A 16,329-nucleotide genomic window follows, 5' to 3' on the forward strand; every position below is an offset into this window, starting at 1 on the left:
GGAGCAGGACCTGCAGAGCCGAGCCCTCGCCCAGGCCATGCTTCCTCGTGGGAGCAGCAGTTTTGACTTGAGCATAATTGCTGTGATAAGGGAGCACACAAGATCAGTCCCTGGGTGTCCTCCCTTGCTCCGTACACTGAGATTTTCAGAAGTCCACAGTTAGATATATCCAAATCCCACTAAAAAGAATCCTGATGGGAATTGAGTATTAGCTCTCTTAAGCTGCTTGGAAAAGCCCAGTCTCTAATCAGGACACTTCTAGAAAGTAAAGCAAGTAGGATTTTTCAGCAGGAAGTATCAAATATTAATGGGGCAGGAGCTAAATAATAAATTTGACTTATTTTTCCTAATATGCTAAACCATGTCTATTAAACTATTAACAAATGATGAGAGCATCAATTATCATTAAACCTTGTTATGCCAAGTGGCTGCCACAGCAAATTAGCTGTCCACACAGACGAGGTTTTCTGCCTCTTTTTAAAAAAAGAGTCTCCTAAGTAGTTCAGACCAGAGATTTAGGTTTCTTTCCAAAAAGTAAAGGAAAAAAAAAAAAAGAGATTAAAATGAACATAAACCATCATGGGTAGGAAGGTTTTATCATTTGTCTTTTAAAGGACAGACTTCAGGAGTTCTCAGCTGCTAAACTAAAACTCTCAGGATAATCAGGCCATGCCACTTAGTACAAATGACATCCCCCGAGACGCCGTGTATAAATATATCTGTGCGGAAGGCTTTTCTCAGAGGGAGCAAAGCAGTCCTGAATAACTCACATCAGGAAAGGAAGCAGACATTTATGACAAGTGCTTTCTGAATGCAAATCAGAGACTAGCACTGCTGCTCAAGCACAGAGGGATGCTCACCTAGCATGGAGATATCACCCCCTGGCTCGTTAGTGCTCCTTATCCTGGCTAATTGCACATCATGGCTCAGGGCAATGGATGTCAGGGAATGCTTAGGCATGGAGAAGGTCAGAGACCTCCTGGCTGCTAAAGACATGGGAGAGCTCAGCCTTCCCCTGTTTTATTTCATCAAGGTTGAACTTAGAATCGGGCAGATGATTTTATTTTCTGGTGTGAATGTGCTTTTGTTACAAGAAAATTGGATGTGATTGTTACTACTGGACCAAATTTTGCCCTGATTTATATAATCAGTGAAATCCCATTGACGTCAATGAAGTTGCCTGGATATAAGTAAAGGCAGACTTTGGCTGCAGTGCTCATGTCATTTGTGGTAATAAAAGGAATGTCCTAATTCTCCTAAAGAGTAATTGGAGACCAAGAGCATAATTACTTTAACAAGTGTTTCCACTGCTTCTTTATTTCAAAATCACATTAACTTTTCTGTAGTTTTTAACCCCTTATTAATTTCCTCAAACTAACTTAGTTGCCATTGTTATAGAAGATAAATACAAGATTTTTTTTCAGATCCATTAGATTATGGGAATTTTAAGAGATCTATTCATATGTCATCTTTATTTTCACTGACAATCTTTCAAGATCATCTTCATGATGTAATTTGTAACATACTGGTTTGGTACAGTTTTTCCAACAGCTCAAAATTGCTCAAGAAAAATATCCAACTTGAAGATGTGTCTTCTTTGAAACTACTAGTCATTTTAAGTCATAAGACTATGATACACTCACGCTGTGAATAATATTTTTCTTGGCTTGACCAGCACCTCTCTTTCAGACTGTCTAAGAATGAATGGCGAGAGCTCTGTGGGAAGGCAGCTGCCAAAGGAAGCACATTCAATACCTTCCAGAAGATGTTGCATCAGAGATAATGCAGCTCTTTTCACAGAACCGAGCAAAATCCCGGGTGCATTGGATGTTCCAAGTGCCCTGATGGTTTCTCAGAAAGATCTTACTGTAAATGCTGACAAAATGTCTTCCTATAGCAATTGCCAGAGCAAAAGCAAAAGATACGGCAACATGCATGTTTCACAACCAGGCAAATTCTGCCATAAAAAATGGCTTCAGCTGTTACACGCTTTTATATTGTAAAATTACACTTGCTTTTGTAAAGTATGCCAATTGAAACTTCATCTGTTTACAAAAGATGCAGTTAATGTAGTATTTCCATGTTCTGCTCATTAGTGTGCCAAAATATAGTTCTGGGAAAAAAAAGGCCACCTCACAGACTCAAGTGCAGATGCAGATTTTCCCCTTTGCATTTCACTTTCATGCTCATAGCAGTAACAATATATGCTTCACCATGGAAGTGTGTGAAGGTCACTTTACAGTCATTAGACTGCAAGGTCTTCTCATCAAAAGCAATTTGTTCCAGATTTGAGCTAGTCACCTTCAACAGAAAAATGCTGCAACTCTGCAGAACTTCCTGCTCCTTCTGCTCAGACTAATTTGGCATCACTCTACAGCCTCCATTTCCTGTGGCTCAGGATAGTACACAGGCCACATGACTCAAGAACAGTTTGGTTAATACATCACTTCAGAGCAATGCAGTCTAGGGACAGCAAAAGAGAAACAGTAGCTTTAGTAGTAAAAAAAAGTAATAATAATAAATCTAAAATGTAAGATTACTTGTCTTGTTAGATATAACTCTTTTAGGAAAATAGCCAGCTGGTCGATTACTTCATAACCTTAACATCTCTCACACTTGGATCCTCCCTTACCACACTCTTCAGATCAGCAGTGCTCATCTCCTGCTTTCCAGGAAGTGATACATTTTCAAATACAGACATACAAAATAGAATGTTTCACATACATGTCGGGTATTTGTCTCCATGAAATAAATATATCCATTCAGCAATAAGCTTGAGGACAAAAAAAAAAAATAGAGTCCGCTATGGAAACGGAAGGCAGAAAGGAACCAGAATCAAGTTAGATGATTTTCAAGCAAGAAAACCATGTGTTTCCCAAAAGCATCACCAAAGCTAGGCATCAAATTCAGGTGTCATTCGATTTTTTCTGATTCTTAACGTAGTTCACTCAGTGAAAATGATGGAATTGATGAAATGCAACACTAATGTGACAAGGTGAATCACCTTACCTGCAACCTTGACCTGCGTGGGTCTGCAAGATGGGCATGGCAGTACTTGGAACTCCTCCGCCTGGTACATGGAGTAGTCAGTGCTTGCAACCACAATCCTGTCTCCGGGTTCCCATGAGCTCACATCATCCACCAGATTCAGCACCGTACTGTTCACATTGGTGTCAATAGTTACCGTAAGCTTTGGTTTCACTGAAAAGCCAAAAGGAAGGGTGGAGGATTCAGCTAATCTTATCACAAAGTGCCAGCTCTTCTTTTTTTTTTTGCCTGGAGCACCACCAAAAAAGATGATTTCCTCATTCAACACAAAACAGTTAACTCTTTCAATCATGCTCGTTACTGGCTTCAGGTTGGAAAGCAAGCAAACAAGAAAGCGTTTTCTGTTAGTTGTGCGCAGGTGGATTTTCCACTAACCCCATGGCTAAATTTAAAAGTAGCATTGAGTGGCTCATTTTCACTCCACCCACTTACCAGTAGCTCTTGTAGGCACTGGACACTGTTACTTACAGCAGTCAAATGGTCTTCAACATAATCATTGTTTTTTTCCCAACAAAACAACTGTTTTCTACCCTCCTCTTCCCATCAGCTGAGCACTGAAGAATCCTAATGCCCTGTCTAATAGCCAGGTTACGCACAGTGGAATTAATAACTATGAGAAAACGTATTTCTTTCAAAACCTGTTGTCTTTGCACACAGCGATTGTGTAATCCTACCTCATCCTAAAATGCTTCAGTAAAAGTCAAGATATTTATGGGAAGGGACTTGTCAAGTGTTTCCCATAGTGCTGCTGGGTTTTGGAGACACCACTCTGCTGTCTCTGGTAAGGCTCGAGAACTTTTCCTGAGGTAAATCTGCAGCCATCATATCTATGTTCATGTCAACAGCTCATCCAAAATTTCAGCTTGAGAAATTACTCTAGTTGCCCTTACGTTGAACAGCAGTCAGTCATCAGAAGGCAGTATTTCTGCTTTTTTTTTTTGGTCTGGGTTGTACCTATAACATCTACCTGAAGCCACACACTCAATGGAGAAGACTGTATGTCTCTGGACATCAGAAACAAAAACACCTTGCAAAATTCAAGTTCCTCAAATGACTTTTCTTTCTCAGGGATGAACTACTTCTACCTCTGAAGAGCCATCCCAGAGGACAGAGAGCACAAGAGTCTTTCAAACATGAGGCACATACCAGAGCTGCCACACAGGAATCGCACTCTGTAATTCTGGCATCCTTCACCTGTCTGGTCCTTTCCGTGGCACAGAAACCGATAGTCGTGGCCACTCTTGTAGAAAACCTCAGTTGTTAAAATAGTTCCATCAAGGGTCTCTGCCTGGAATTAGAACAGAAATATAAAATTGGTGATACATTCAGACATTGATGTCATCATAACAGGCTTTTGCTTTGAGTGATGCACAACAGTTGTATAACAAAAGGGGATGACTGGTATGTGTGCTATCCAGCTGGCAGTCCAGCTGGTGCTTCAGCGCAGCTATTGTATGTGCTGACTGTGTAGATTACACCTAGTTATATGTGTTTCTTCTTTATCTATATTAAGACCATGTGCTTTCTTGGGTAGGAGTATTCTGAACTTCACTAACATCTGGCCTTGGTGCCCTAGATTTTCTTTTGGTATTTGTTTGAGGTCAGATGACAACACTGAGCACAGATGCTTGTACCCAAATGAACTCATGCTTTCAAACCTCTTTGCTGCACTCATGTCATCGCTGGCGGCTCAGCTATACTTAAACTTTGCAGAAGAACAAGAGCAGGGTCTTACTTCTGAGTCAGTGATAATTGCTCTCAAAGGAAAAAGAAAAACAAAAAAACAAAAAAACCAAAGCTGTTCCTGTAACCTTGCCCCAAAAGGAACAAGAAGAGGAGACCTTTTCTCGCATACAGGTACCAGCCTGTAGGGTTGGCTTGAGGAAACGGCTGCATCACACAAAGAAGCAGTGGGATGTGTAGCCTCTCCTGTGCTCCTGCTGGGGCAGGTATCACCCCTCAGATCACAGTCCAGTTCTATAGCTTGACCCTTTCACAAAAATGCAACTAATTGCATGGGGCAATCCAAATAACACGTGTATTTTAGCAAGGTTTCAGGAGATAAGCCATCTTTCAGTGAAGGGCCTGATCCTGATTAATTCACTCATGCAGGCCTTCCTTATTAATGCAGCCACACTGCTGCTGTGTATACGATTAACACCATCAGCTGAAGGAATGTGCCTCTGGCTGTGCCATGCTTCTGTTATTATCATTGTATCTTCAAATTTTCACGTTCAGCATAGTTGGAGCAGGCCAGCTGGTATACATCAGTGTAACTTTACGAACACAATAACAAATGCCAGGTTACGCTACCTGAGGAATTGCTCTAAAATCTGCAGGATAAGCTAAAAAAAAAAAAAGTTGTTTTGCTTTTAATATACATGGGGGAAAAAGTATCTATAATTTAACAGAACAGAGGAAAAAAAGGTTGATTCTGGCATAGAAGAATACATTTCTTGTTTCTCTTTCAATACACAAGCTAAAAGGAGTTGTATCATAACGAACATCTGACCTCTGCTCTGAACTAGGTTGTCACTTCTAATTCATGTATATGGAAGCTGAACTGAATGTGGATTTGCTGAGGCCTGGCATAATGTCGTCTGGCATTTTTTTCCTTTCTGTTCAAGAGGAGAATCTTTAGAACATCTAGTCCTGGAAACTTTCACTCGTACTGTCAGCATTGCCATTTACTTCAATAGCTGCATTTGTGTGAATAAGGAAAATCCACCAGTTCAGACTATGCAGGAACCTCAGATTCAGCTTCCCACAGATATGGAGTATTTTATTGTTTTTTTGATAGGCAAAGCTTCTCTGGCACTTGTTTTAACATGTAGACAGGTAATGCACATGGCTAACATTTGCCAAAACAAAACAAAGGAGCTTTGTTTTGATCCTTTTTTTTTACTTTTGCATGAATAGGCTTTTGCAGTCTCAGAAAAGATATATTTTTTTCACCTCAACCATATGCCATAATCTTAATGTTTAGCTCCAAATAGAATTCAAATTTCTTTCCGCAGGAAAAAAAAGACACAACAAAAACAGTTGACTCCAAAAACGGCTGCAAGCTCACTGGCATTTTTTCCAACTACTACAGCTGGTTGCTATACCACCTCATTGCATTTTGTGATTAATTTTTGAGATAGGGTCCACTCCAGAATCATTTAAAAACTTTGAAATCTTCATGTCTTTTTTTTTACTCCCATCTTCCAGCAGGGAACCACATATTTCACGACAGCATCTGTGCTGTCCCTGACCCCATCTGTACTCCTTTTCATGCCAGAAGCCAGAATTTACTGAAAGGAGCTTAATTCTACAAACTTTTGTCTCAAAACATGACAAGACTAGACAGAACTTGTCGGTTACATATTACAGACGGAAAACAATCAATGTCTTTTATTTAGAAATAAAAGTTACTGACAAGTACAATATTGGGGGGGCTCTCGTCAGGACTCACTGTCTCTCTAAAGGAAGAGGTAAGCTGGCCTACCTGGATGTCAATGGGCTGCCTACAGATTTTATCAGGGTGAGCAGCTTTGAAGTCAGAAAGCTTCTCCATGTCTTTAGATCTTGCTTTCTCGGGCTTCTCAAACCATTCTGTCCATTCTGCATCTGGAGACAAGTGCAAACAAGAAGAGTCATTTGAAAGTCATGCCTAATGAATGCAGCAAAAATGCATGGAGCATAATTTGATCTTAGATATCATTCACAAGTTTCTTCTCTGATGATCTGATTCCTGCCTCTTCCTGTCAGTCTGTCAGTCGCTTGTAATGATGCTGTAAAGTGCAACCAGCCAAAGGAGAGCAGAGTTATTAAAAGCTGCATAATTGGAGTACGCAGTATGAGCATTATTAATAGTTATGGCTTTTGGATCTGAGTCCTCCTTAGCTGCCTTTTTGGATTTTCAGATCAAGTTTCAGTTCGTTACTGTATGTTGTCTGAAACATGGACATGATGACTATGCAGTCAGAAGAAATAAGAGGTTGCGTGTGATATCTTAGATCATAAGAGATAGAATTTCATACCCAGAGCAACAGAGGAAAATGAATGCCAGTTATCCAGAGAGTCTTGGAGACAATTGGGGAAAGAATCTGTGCACATTCTTTGCTTGGGTTACCAGCAACATAAATAGCAACTTGCAAGCCCACTCTTCCCAAATAGTATTGCAATAAAAAGGACAGTTCACCCTATTTATCAGTTCTACCACTGAGTTAAATAGCAAACAGACCTCTTACCTTGAACCCACTCACTAGTCGAAGAGACATTAAAAAGTTCTCCATTCTCAGCTTTGAACAGTTTGAATACTTTGGCCACAGCCGTCCCTTTGTGACCTGTTTTTAAAAAATGGTAAAATCACTGCATGCACTCAATACATGTCAAAACTGAAAAGGTAATTTTCCCTGTGTGTATATGCATAATTTGGGTTTATTATCTAGATTTAGCCCAGTACAGCTTGCATAAAAAGTTACTGATCTTGGAATGAGACTTCAGGCACTGGACAATCAGGAGGATTCAGCTTGCAACAAAATGGTTTTGTGGGAGATTTTGAGGCTAATGCAGGACAGGCTGATTAAATCTTCAGCTGGTGCAAATTGGGCTTGTTCCATAGCTTTTTGTCAAACAGGGGGGCAGAGGCTGAGCTCAAGTGAGTTACAAGGATTTATACTGGTGCAGGATCTTGCCTTTTATCTCACGGTTCAGATGACCGCGGTTATACCCCACAGTCTGAAGCTTCAGCTGCATTAATGGACAGTAGTAAAATATAAAGAGAGCATTCAATTAAATATTTCTAACCATCAATTGTTCTTAGTTTGATGTAGTGCAATGTCAAATGAGAACACCATTGACCAAGTTTAACTGCAAGCAACTTTCAGAGATAATGTCAAGCCAGCATTTTGTGCATGAATTACCTTGATATTCAATGTGGTCTTCAACAGAAGAGGAGGGATTTCCTTTAACGGTAATAAAACTCCATGGATGCCTGGAAAATCAAAATGAGAAATGATCAAATTATGTCATGTATGAGGTGCATTCAGAACAATCTGATTGATGTGACAGGCAATTTGATTAAAATTAAAAATATCTTAAGGTTTTGTACTTCTTCAGTAAATATATCACAAGATAAGGAAGGTCAAAGACAAATCCTTGCTTAATACAGCGTGATTCTCTTTTAAAATCTTTAAAGATGCTTGTGTGTGACAGACACTCAGGACACCAGCAACTCCTTGGGGAGCCTGAAAATCTTTCTTTTTGTGTGTGTGCAATAGAGAACATGAAAAAAAAAAAAAAGCAGTTCTGCTCAAATAAATTTAGCTGCTGAAGCCCTGTATATCACAATTGTCTTTGGAATGACACATGAGAATTTCTAATAGACAGAGTGGCTGGCAAAGGGCAATAAAAAAATACCTAGATAGTCTCTGGGTGTTTAGTTTCCTCATTTTGAACATTGAACGGGGACAAAGGTTTATGAGTCTGAATTGTCTGTTCAAATCTGATCCTGTGTCAGGAGTAAGTTCATTACTGCCTGATAGTTATTGGTTGAGTAGGTTCAATAGCTATCAGCAATACTGGAAAATGAACACATGGACGAGTAAGCAATAGAAACAGAGACTAAAGTACCTCCCTACACTGGAGGTGAACCCAATTAGTGGGGGTTAAGAGGGAATTTTATCTCTGAAATAGAAGAAATACTGGCATACCAGCTCTTAATGACTAACAGAATAACAAATATGCTTTTAGAGTGGTAGAGAGACGCTCACCCTTTCCCTGAATTTAGCAAACAACCCACAGATTAAATCATGTCTCTGTCAGTAAAAATACCCAGAGGTTTCAATAGCATCAAGATTCACCCTTGAGTCTTACAGGTCACCTTACATTTACCATCTGCCCGTATAAAGTGAAGTTATAAGCTGCTCTGGGACTTCACAAGAAAACAATGACAGACATTGACAAAGAGCCACTACAGCGTGCTCAGATCACCGCCAGTGTGAGCTGGGCTTTGCTGAGGGTCGCAGCCCCTGGCTTTGGGAGAGCACTGGCACACCCCATGCCCTGCCACATCCCCACAGCAAAGCATTCCGAGTGGAGCGTCCTCAGTCCCAGCACAGGACAGGCTCGAGGGAAATGGCCAGCATAACACCCTGGGAGCCTGCCAGCCAGCCAGATGCCGGAAAACTTGCCTGTGCCAACTGCCAACGGCACTGTTGGGCTGTGATCTCCATCCAGGGAGAGGAGGGGGTGGGGAAAGGAAAGACACTTTATCACTCAGCAGGAAAGATAAGTCTTTTTTTTTTTTTAAACCTTTGGTCTCCAAATTCAAAGCAAATGGTAAAAAAAAAAATGAGGGTCCCGTAATAATCTGAAATAATCATCTAAGGAATAAGAAGCTAGCTAGTTCTGCAACTCAAGGTTTGGTCCCATTTCATGTGTTACAATACTTGTTTGTCTCAGTAATTTTATCATATAAACAGTCATAAAGTCTTTCAACTCTTACACATAGACACATGCAATCTGTTTGGGCTATATGAAATGAAGGGACCACTAAGGCCAGAGCCAAACCAGTGTTCTTTGGGTGGGGTTCCAAAGAGAACAACTGTGTCATCAAGTGCTGAAAGGCCTTCTTTTAATTTATTAGTTGAAGAAATAAAAAACCTCATGCTTAAAGAGCAAATTCACTTTTCAAAGGAACAGTAATAGAAGAGGAATCATAGAGTCACAGAATCAGAATCATAGGGGTTGGAAGGGAACTCTGGAAATCATCAAGTCCAAACCCCCTGCAGTTCTCTGTAGTAGGCTGAGAAGGAAAGCATCCAGGTGGATCTTAAATATCTCCAGAGAAGAAGACTCCACCACCTCTCTGGGCAGCCTGTCCCAGTGCTCTGTCACCCAAACAGTAATGAAGTTTTTCCTCACATTCATACGGAACTGCCTATGTTCTAGTTTATGCCCATTGCCCCTTGTCCAGTCACTGCAAGGATAAAAGATTATCCTTGCACTCCTAATGTTCTGGACTCAGTAAATAAGCAACTGAAACACTGCCAGGAGCACAGAGCCTTTCTTTTTGCATAAATGAACATTGCTCGTTGTCTCTTCTACAGCCACATGGATTTGCACAACTTTATAATCTGGTTGAACATGGTGTAACTGGTAATATGAATTTGTCCATGTAACTCCTTCCACCACCTCCATGAGAAAAACAACCCAGCCTATGGCTCAATAGCCTGACTCACATGGCACCTCAGAAAACGTGAAATAGAGATTATCTATCTCAAATTAGTAGCAGGCGTTGACACCATTATTGTCTCAGTGTTGCCCAAGGTCAGCCCCAGACACGAGAAAATCTGATAACCGGGAGCTGGACTGGCCAGCAAACCCCGGATCTGAGCAGCGAGATGTGCATGGGCATGCTAGAAATTAAAATCCATCCTCATTCCTTCATCAGAGCCTGCTTTTGCCATAGGGGTTAAAGGGTGTATAATTTTCTCATCCTGTATTTTTTTTTTTTTTTTTTTTAAGATCCTCCAAAAATTTCTGAAAAGCACCTCAAGTTTAAGTATATACATTCCTAATAAGAGTTATAGATGTGTGAAATGTAAACCAATATGTCTAAATGTTGTGACACTGAAGTGGAGCAGAAGTTCTATTTGCATAAGGAAAAGACCTTGGTACACCCAACAAAGTTGCCCGTCTTCCACTCTGCCATCTAATTGCCTGTGTAAATCTCGTAGCAGCTGCCATTCGGACAATTCTTTAAACTTTTTGAATATAACCACTAAGAACACTCCTAAAAATGCAATTTTTAAACTTTGCACCACAATGCAGATGGCTTTGCTCATACCAGTATGCTGGTGAGAGGCAATATTTACCAACTACTGCTGCTTTGTGTTACCCACAATGTCTCTGTTATTTACATAGGGAAGTATTGTGGTATATGAGATAACAGCATGACAACAAATAGCTTTCTGACTGCATACAGCAGCAATGCTGAAAGTCACATTTCAATACAAGCATTTCAATGGTATTTCCTTTATAAGCGTTTACAGCTAAGTGAGAAACTAGCATTAAAACACCACAATGGCCTAAAAACATCAAGAGCAATTTACTTTTATAAACGTATGAGATTACCATCAATTTATTCCTGTTGCAGAATTGGAAAATAAGTATAATGTTCAAAAATCTTTTCCTGTTTCAATAATTTTAGTCTTTAAAAAGAAACCCATCCGGCTACTGGGCTTTCATGTGAGTTCTGAGTATCTGAGAGAAGGAGTTACATTGATGGGGGTTAGCCTGTGTCTGGAGACTATTTCTGCAGCTTTGTGTCTTTGAAATGCACTGCCTGGTGCACACAAGTCCCTGTAGTATTTTACACAACCACTTTATCAACTGCCCCAAATGTTGCTCCATCTGCACATGCCCAGCTGACACTTGTGTGTTCCCATAGATTGCTCTTCTGAATCATTTCTCCATACAAGGCAGATATTTTTTTTCATGTTGTGTAGTGACCCCCTCAGTGACACCACAGTCCTCAGAAGAACACATACTCTTAGCAAAACAAAACAAAAAAAGAAAAGAAAAAAGTGCCTGTGTAAATTCAGATAAACATAAAAAAAATATAACTGTTACAGTTGGGTAAGTAGCAAAAATTCTCAGCAGTGTGCGCGCCAACATAGACACCACATTGGTCACAGAAGTATTTACAGTCCACAATATAAATTCACACATGCTAAATTTCTGAGCTGCCAAGTCTTCAAATAAGAATTAGACAAGATGATAAATACACTGTATAGATGCCTATATGCATTTGGCCAGGGTTACATGGCTATTATGCTACTCTCCTTAATGTTCAGCCCATTCTATCTAATGTATGTATGTAGATATGCTTTTAAATCTTTGAAGGATGGCTTGAGAATAAATAGGAATGATTAACTTGTAGGAATAGTATCTTGGAAAAACATCTTTTTATATATGAGTAAATATGCTTTTCCTCAATCTGCTAGTAAAAATACCCAGTATAGACAATGAGTGCATCTTGAACTATCTAATTAACTGCTAAATCTTCCAGTTGAAAAGCTTTCCTTTTTTTCTTTTTTTTTTTTTTTTTTCCTCCTTTCCCATGTGAAAGAACCTTGTGCCTTTGAGAGAGTGGAATTATTTGGACATCTGAGGAGCATAATAAAACCTCTGTGCTGGGAGAACTGGCAGGACTGGCACATACCTAAACCCAAGGTGGAGGAAATGTTTGCTGCCCAGTTTGGTCATTGCTTTCCTGGCTGAGTCGTCCAAGTTTCTAGATCCTTCATCGTTCACTGCGACTGACAAGATCATGCCATTCGCAACTCTGTCCAAATACTGGGCAAGACGTTTGCTTTCCTCTTTTGCTCTGTAGGTATCAAACCTAAAGTGATAAAAAAAAAACCCACGAAAAATTTACTTCAGGGAGATCACAGCCCTAAAAAAGCATCACAGGACTAAATTGCAAGTGCTATAAGGAAATACTTCTTTTTTATTGCTTATAATAAGGATATTATTCCATTGCAAAAACTCTTCTCTGAGAGGATACATTGGAGGTTTCTATTAAATCAAATTGATTAAGCTCCATTTGACACAGTAGCTAGACAATAACAGTCTGTTTGTTCTTTGATTTCGGAGATGGGTGATCTAGAAACCAGATCTTTGATCTAGTTGAAACTAGAAATCTAGTTGATCTACTTGAAACTTGATCTTTAAACTAGATGATAAAACATGTTTCTGAGCTTGCTGAGAAGCTGTCCCAAACCTGTTTCCAAAGAGCCTCAGGTCTAGATAGTTGTGAAGTCACTCACCGATCTGAATGGACAACTGCCCCCATCTTTGGGTCAATCACATGGACAATGATACCTCGATGGCCCCAGCTCCTTTCAAAGTAATATCCGCCTTCTTCCATGCCACCAGGATGAAGAGTCTTGTTTAAGAAAGTCCAGGACAGCTTTTTCTTGCCATGGATCTCAAGAGTGCCCCCCTCACTCACTCCAATATACTTCCGCCCAAAGTAGGGATTCGGCTGGCTGCCATCATCCGCTCTGCAACACGAAGGGAGGAAAAGATTCTCTTCTGGATTTGTACAGTTAAGAAGCCTCTGCCCTTCTTTTGTTATGGCCCAAGCAGAGAAGTATCATGACTAGCAAGGCATGTCTTTCAACAACCCTAAGTGTCAGCAGCTGCTCACACTCTACAGTAAATAAATGATTAGAAACACTTGTAACTACAGAAGATCAGGAGCAATCTGGAATTCAAATTATATGTTATTCAGGACCAAGGAGGCCAAAAGCCCAGACTTAACAACACATATATGTTCTTGAATTCCATAGGAAGTTATCGTAACCAAGACTTGGTAGATCTTAGTGGTTGCTGAATATGAGTCCAGCATCCTTGAAAACTGGAGAGATCCTGTACTGAGCTGCAAGGCATAAACGTCTTATCCTTCTGCTCACCTGCTTCTCATTCTCATGCAGAAATTAAAGATGTTTAAGGAGAAGAAATTTCAAAATAAATTAAATCTTTATGCTTTAAGCTTATTGAGGAAAATCCATTAATCAGTTTGAGTGGCTGCAATGTACTTGCTGCTTTTCTGGCATGTCCAAATACTCTAATGTTCATTCCCCAGTAGGATTTGAAATCAAAACCAAAACCGTGTCATATTATTAAAGGCCATTTAAATTGTTTCATAAGCTACTGAACTTTCCACAGAACACAGATGATAAATGTATCTGATAAAATGCAATTTTAAAGAACGTTTTGTTCCCCGTTGTGGAAGAGACATTCTGGAAAGTTATGAGATATTTCATAGTGCATACAGACCTCCCATATAAGATGATAACCACATTGCCTTGGTAAGGGCACATCTCGCTGCCGATCCGTAACTCGCCATCGTTTTCAATAAGTATATATCTAGTACGCAAAATGATAGGCTGCACATCGTCCTTAATGATCAGCTTTCCTACATAGAAAAAGTGATGAAATTTGCTTTAACACACAGCAGCTCACCAGAGGTTGTGACACCATTGTGCTAAACTCAGAGCTGGGGTCTTATCTAAATTTTTGAAAAATTCTGTCTTTCCTCACCAGTAGAAATCCTGAAGACTTTACAAATTATTTACTCAGTCCAAATCTTGAAGAATGCAAATAAGATTTATATGGAAGAACACTCACTCAAAACTGAGATAGAAATTCAGAGTTAAAATGAATAACAGCTATTTGTGCTAGCAGTCAGCATCAACACCGTGCCTCTGTCCTTGGAGACAAATAGGCACATATGTATCTGCCCTGTCCAGAGACCCTGAGAACACAACTATTGCATTATCTTGTCAGTACAGTAATTTTTTAGCAAAAAATGTTTTTGAAGCAAAACATGGAATTAATAAGTATACTGAGGTACTTCTGTAAATTCTCCAGAAAGTATGACAAATAATTAATTACGATGGCTAAAGAACTGATAGCATCTCAGCTACCACCCACGCTCGTACCACATTAGAGCTGGCTTTGCCCAGCAGCCAGCCAGTTCCCAGCAAGCAGTAGGAACCTCTCCCAGCATGAGACAGAGTGATTTAAATAGGCATAGAGGAAAGCACTCCTCACCCAGCACTGCCAACTTGGGGGCAGCATGTTTTACCTCCATCAGCGATGTGGATTGAGTGGACAGTCGCTGAAGATGAGAGAAGGAGCTTCGTGCCATTGCGGATTTTGATGCGGTTTTCTTGGTTGTGACCTGGGTTCCAGTTTTCTAGCTCAGGATCCTTGTCAGGACATGCCACAGCTGCTTCTGCTGGATAGAAGTGCAGAGCAATTACCCTGTTGTGTTCAGCGCAAGACAGAAAGCTCCACATCTGGGCATCTTTAAGCACCATTCTTAGCACTCCCCTTAGCTGCTTCCCTGGAACATGATATCTCAGTTTAGCAGAATACATGTACATCCTCACCAAAAGAAAACAAGCAGCAGATTAAGCTGTATGGTTATTTTTTTGTTGTTGTTTTCTGGAAACATGGAAAAACCTGCTATGTTGTTACCAGAAAACTGCCAGAGAAAAGGCTGGAATTCTAACCTTCCTACAGCAATACTCAGCTCTGTCTGCTTATACCCATCTGGACAAAAATCTTTCACAGGCCCAGGGAAGAGGCTGATGAAAAGTTAAAACAAGAATCACCTCTAGAAGTGCCACCTGGGGCTTGAAAATCTTTGTTAAAAAGATACTGAGATAAGTTTGCAAACTGTTTTTAGTAGGGATAGGAAGTAAAAGCGCTCAAACTATCAGCAAAGCACCACACACCTGAGAATTACCAATACATGCAGAAAGAGCAATAGGAATCCCACAAGAGAGACTCCAGCTTCGTGGACTTCTTCAGACACAAGTGATAAGGACTCATTCTCTTTGGGTTCACTCATCTCCGTGCATGGTTTTGGTTATAGACAGCAGTGATGTGATAGCTAAACTGCTCTCATACCATGTCCAAGAGTCTCATGTTAAAAATATTTACTTTAGATAAAATATTTCCCTGATATAATCTCACCCAACATGTGAGTCTCACATCTTATTCTAATCAACAAAAGCTCACAAGTGCGAAAGTCCCATGTATCATGCATACTTTCTGAGGCTATAAACCTTTCTAATCCTAGGAAACTGAGGTCAATGGAAGTTTGAACAATGAGCTCTTTGCAGTCAGAAAGGCTTGGGAGTTCTCACCAGCTCTCCAATTCATATCCTTTAAAACTAAACCTAAAAAGTTTTTAGGTTTTTACTAAAAGTACAGGAGACACAAATCAGTGGTGATAGATGTGGGATGCATCCCCCGCCTTCAGGACAATTTTAGCTCTGTCACTCAGTAGAGTTTTTCGTTTGTTTGTTTTTCCCCCATGGAAAGTATTTCTTTCAGTCAATGGCAAGGACTGAAATGTGGATCCATGCAAGGAAACGTACTGCTGCTGATGCAGTTGATGGAGGCTGGTGTGTGTTACCACTGTGAAACTCAGCAGACATCTGTAATTCCACAGCAACAGAAACAAAATTAGCCACTTGCATTCAGTTTCCTCTCAAATTCCTCCACTAACTTCATATCTTAAGAAAACAACAAAATTGGACCCGTCACTGCCTTGATGTCTCCAGAGACCCGCTAAATACCAGTATTAAAGGTGAGAAAGCAACACATGCCTTGGTTCTCTGAGTCAAATACTGATCAGCATCCAGGGCCTGATTTTGATACTACTCGTGCCAGCTGGAAACTGGAAGCGTATTGCAAATGTCAGCCACACTT

At 40.2% G+C, this 16,329-nt stretch overlaps 1 protein-coding gene across 4 annotated transcripts in view; it reads right to left on the reverse strand.

The window, feature by feature from the left end:
- The window catches only part of CEMIP (cell migration inducing hyaluronan binding protein), a 103,393-nt gene that overhangs the window by 35,159 nt on the left and 51,905 nt on the right, over window positions 1–16,329 (reverse strand). For 2 of the 4 annotated variants that reach the window (XM_021407780.1, XM_021407781.1), the window contains exons 3-11: window positions 14,693–14,842; window positions 13,882–14,020; window positions 12,867–13,103; window positions 12,260–12,439; window positions 7,956–8,026; window positions 7,281–7,376; window positions 6,536–6,657; window positions 4,195–4,336; window positions 3,010–3,201 (exon numbers count right to left, since the gene is read on the reverse strand). In XM_021407780.1, the coding sequence (XP_021263455.1) occupies window positions 3,010–3,201; window positions 4,195–4,336; window positions 6,536–6,657; window positions 7,281–7,376; window positions 7,956–8,026; window positions 12,260–12,439; window positions 12,867–13,103; window positions 13,882–14,020; window positions 14,693–14,842 (1,329 nt within the window). Of the gene's footprint in view, window positions 1–3,009; window positions 3,202–4,194; window positions 4,337–6,535; window positions 6,658–7,280; window positions 7,377–7,955; window positions 8,027–12,259; window positions 12,440–12,866; window positions 13,104–13,881; window positions 14,021–14,692; window positions 14,846–16,329 lie in introns of all 4 variants that reach the window. The other 2 variants (XM_021407778.1, XM_021407779.1) reach the window with 1 other exon arrangement.

The sequence above is a fragment of the Numida meleagris genome, chromosome 9, assembly GCF_002078875.1.
Source record: "Numida meleagris isolate 19003 breed g44 Domestic line chromosome 9, NumMel1.0, whole genome shotgun sequence".
Classification (NCBI taxonomy): domain Eukaryota; kingdom Metazoa; phylum Chordata; class Aves; order Galliformes; family Numididae; genus Numida; species Numida meleagris.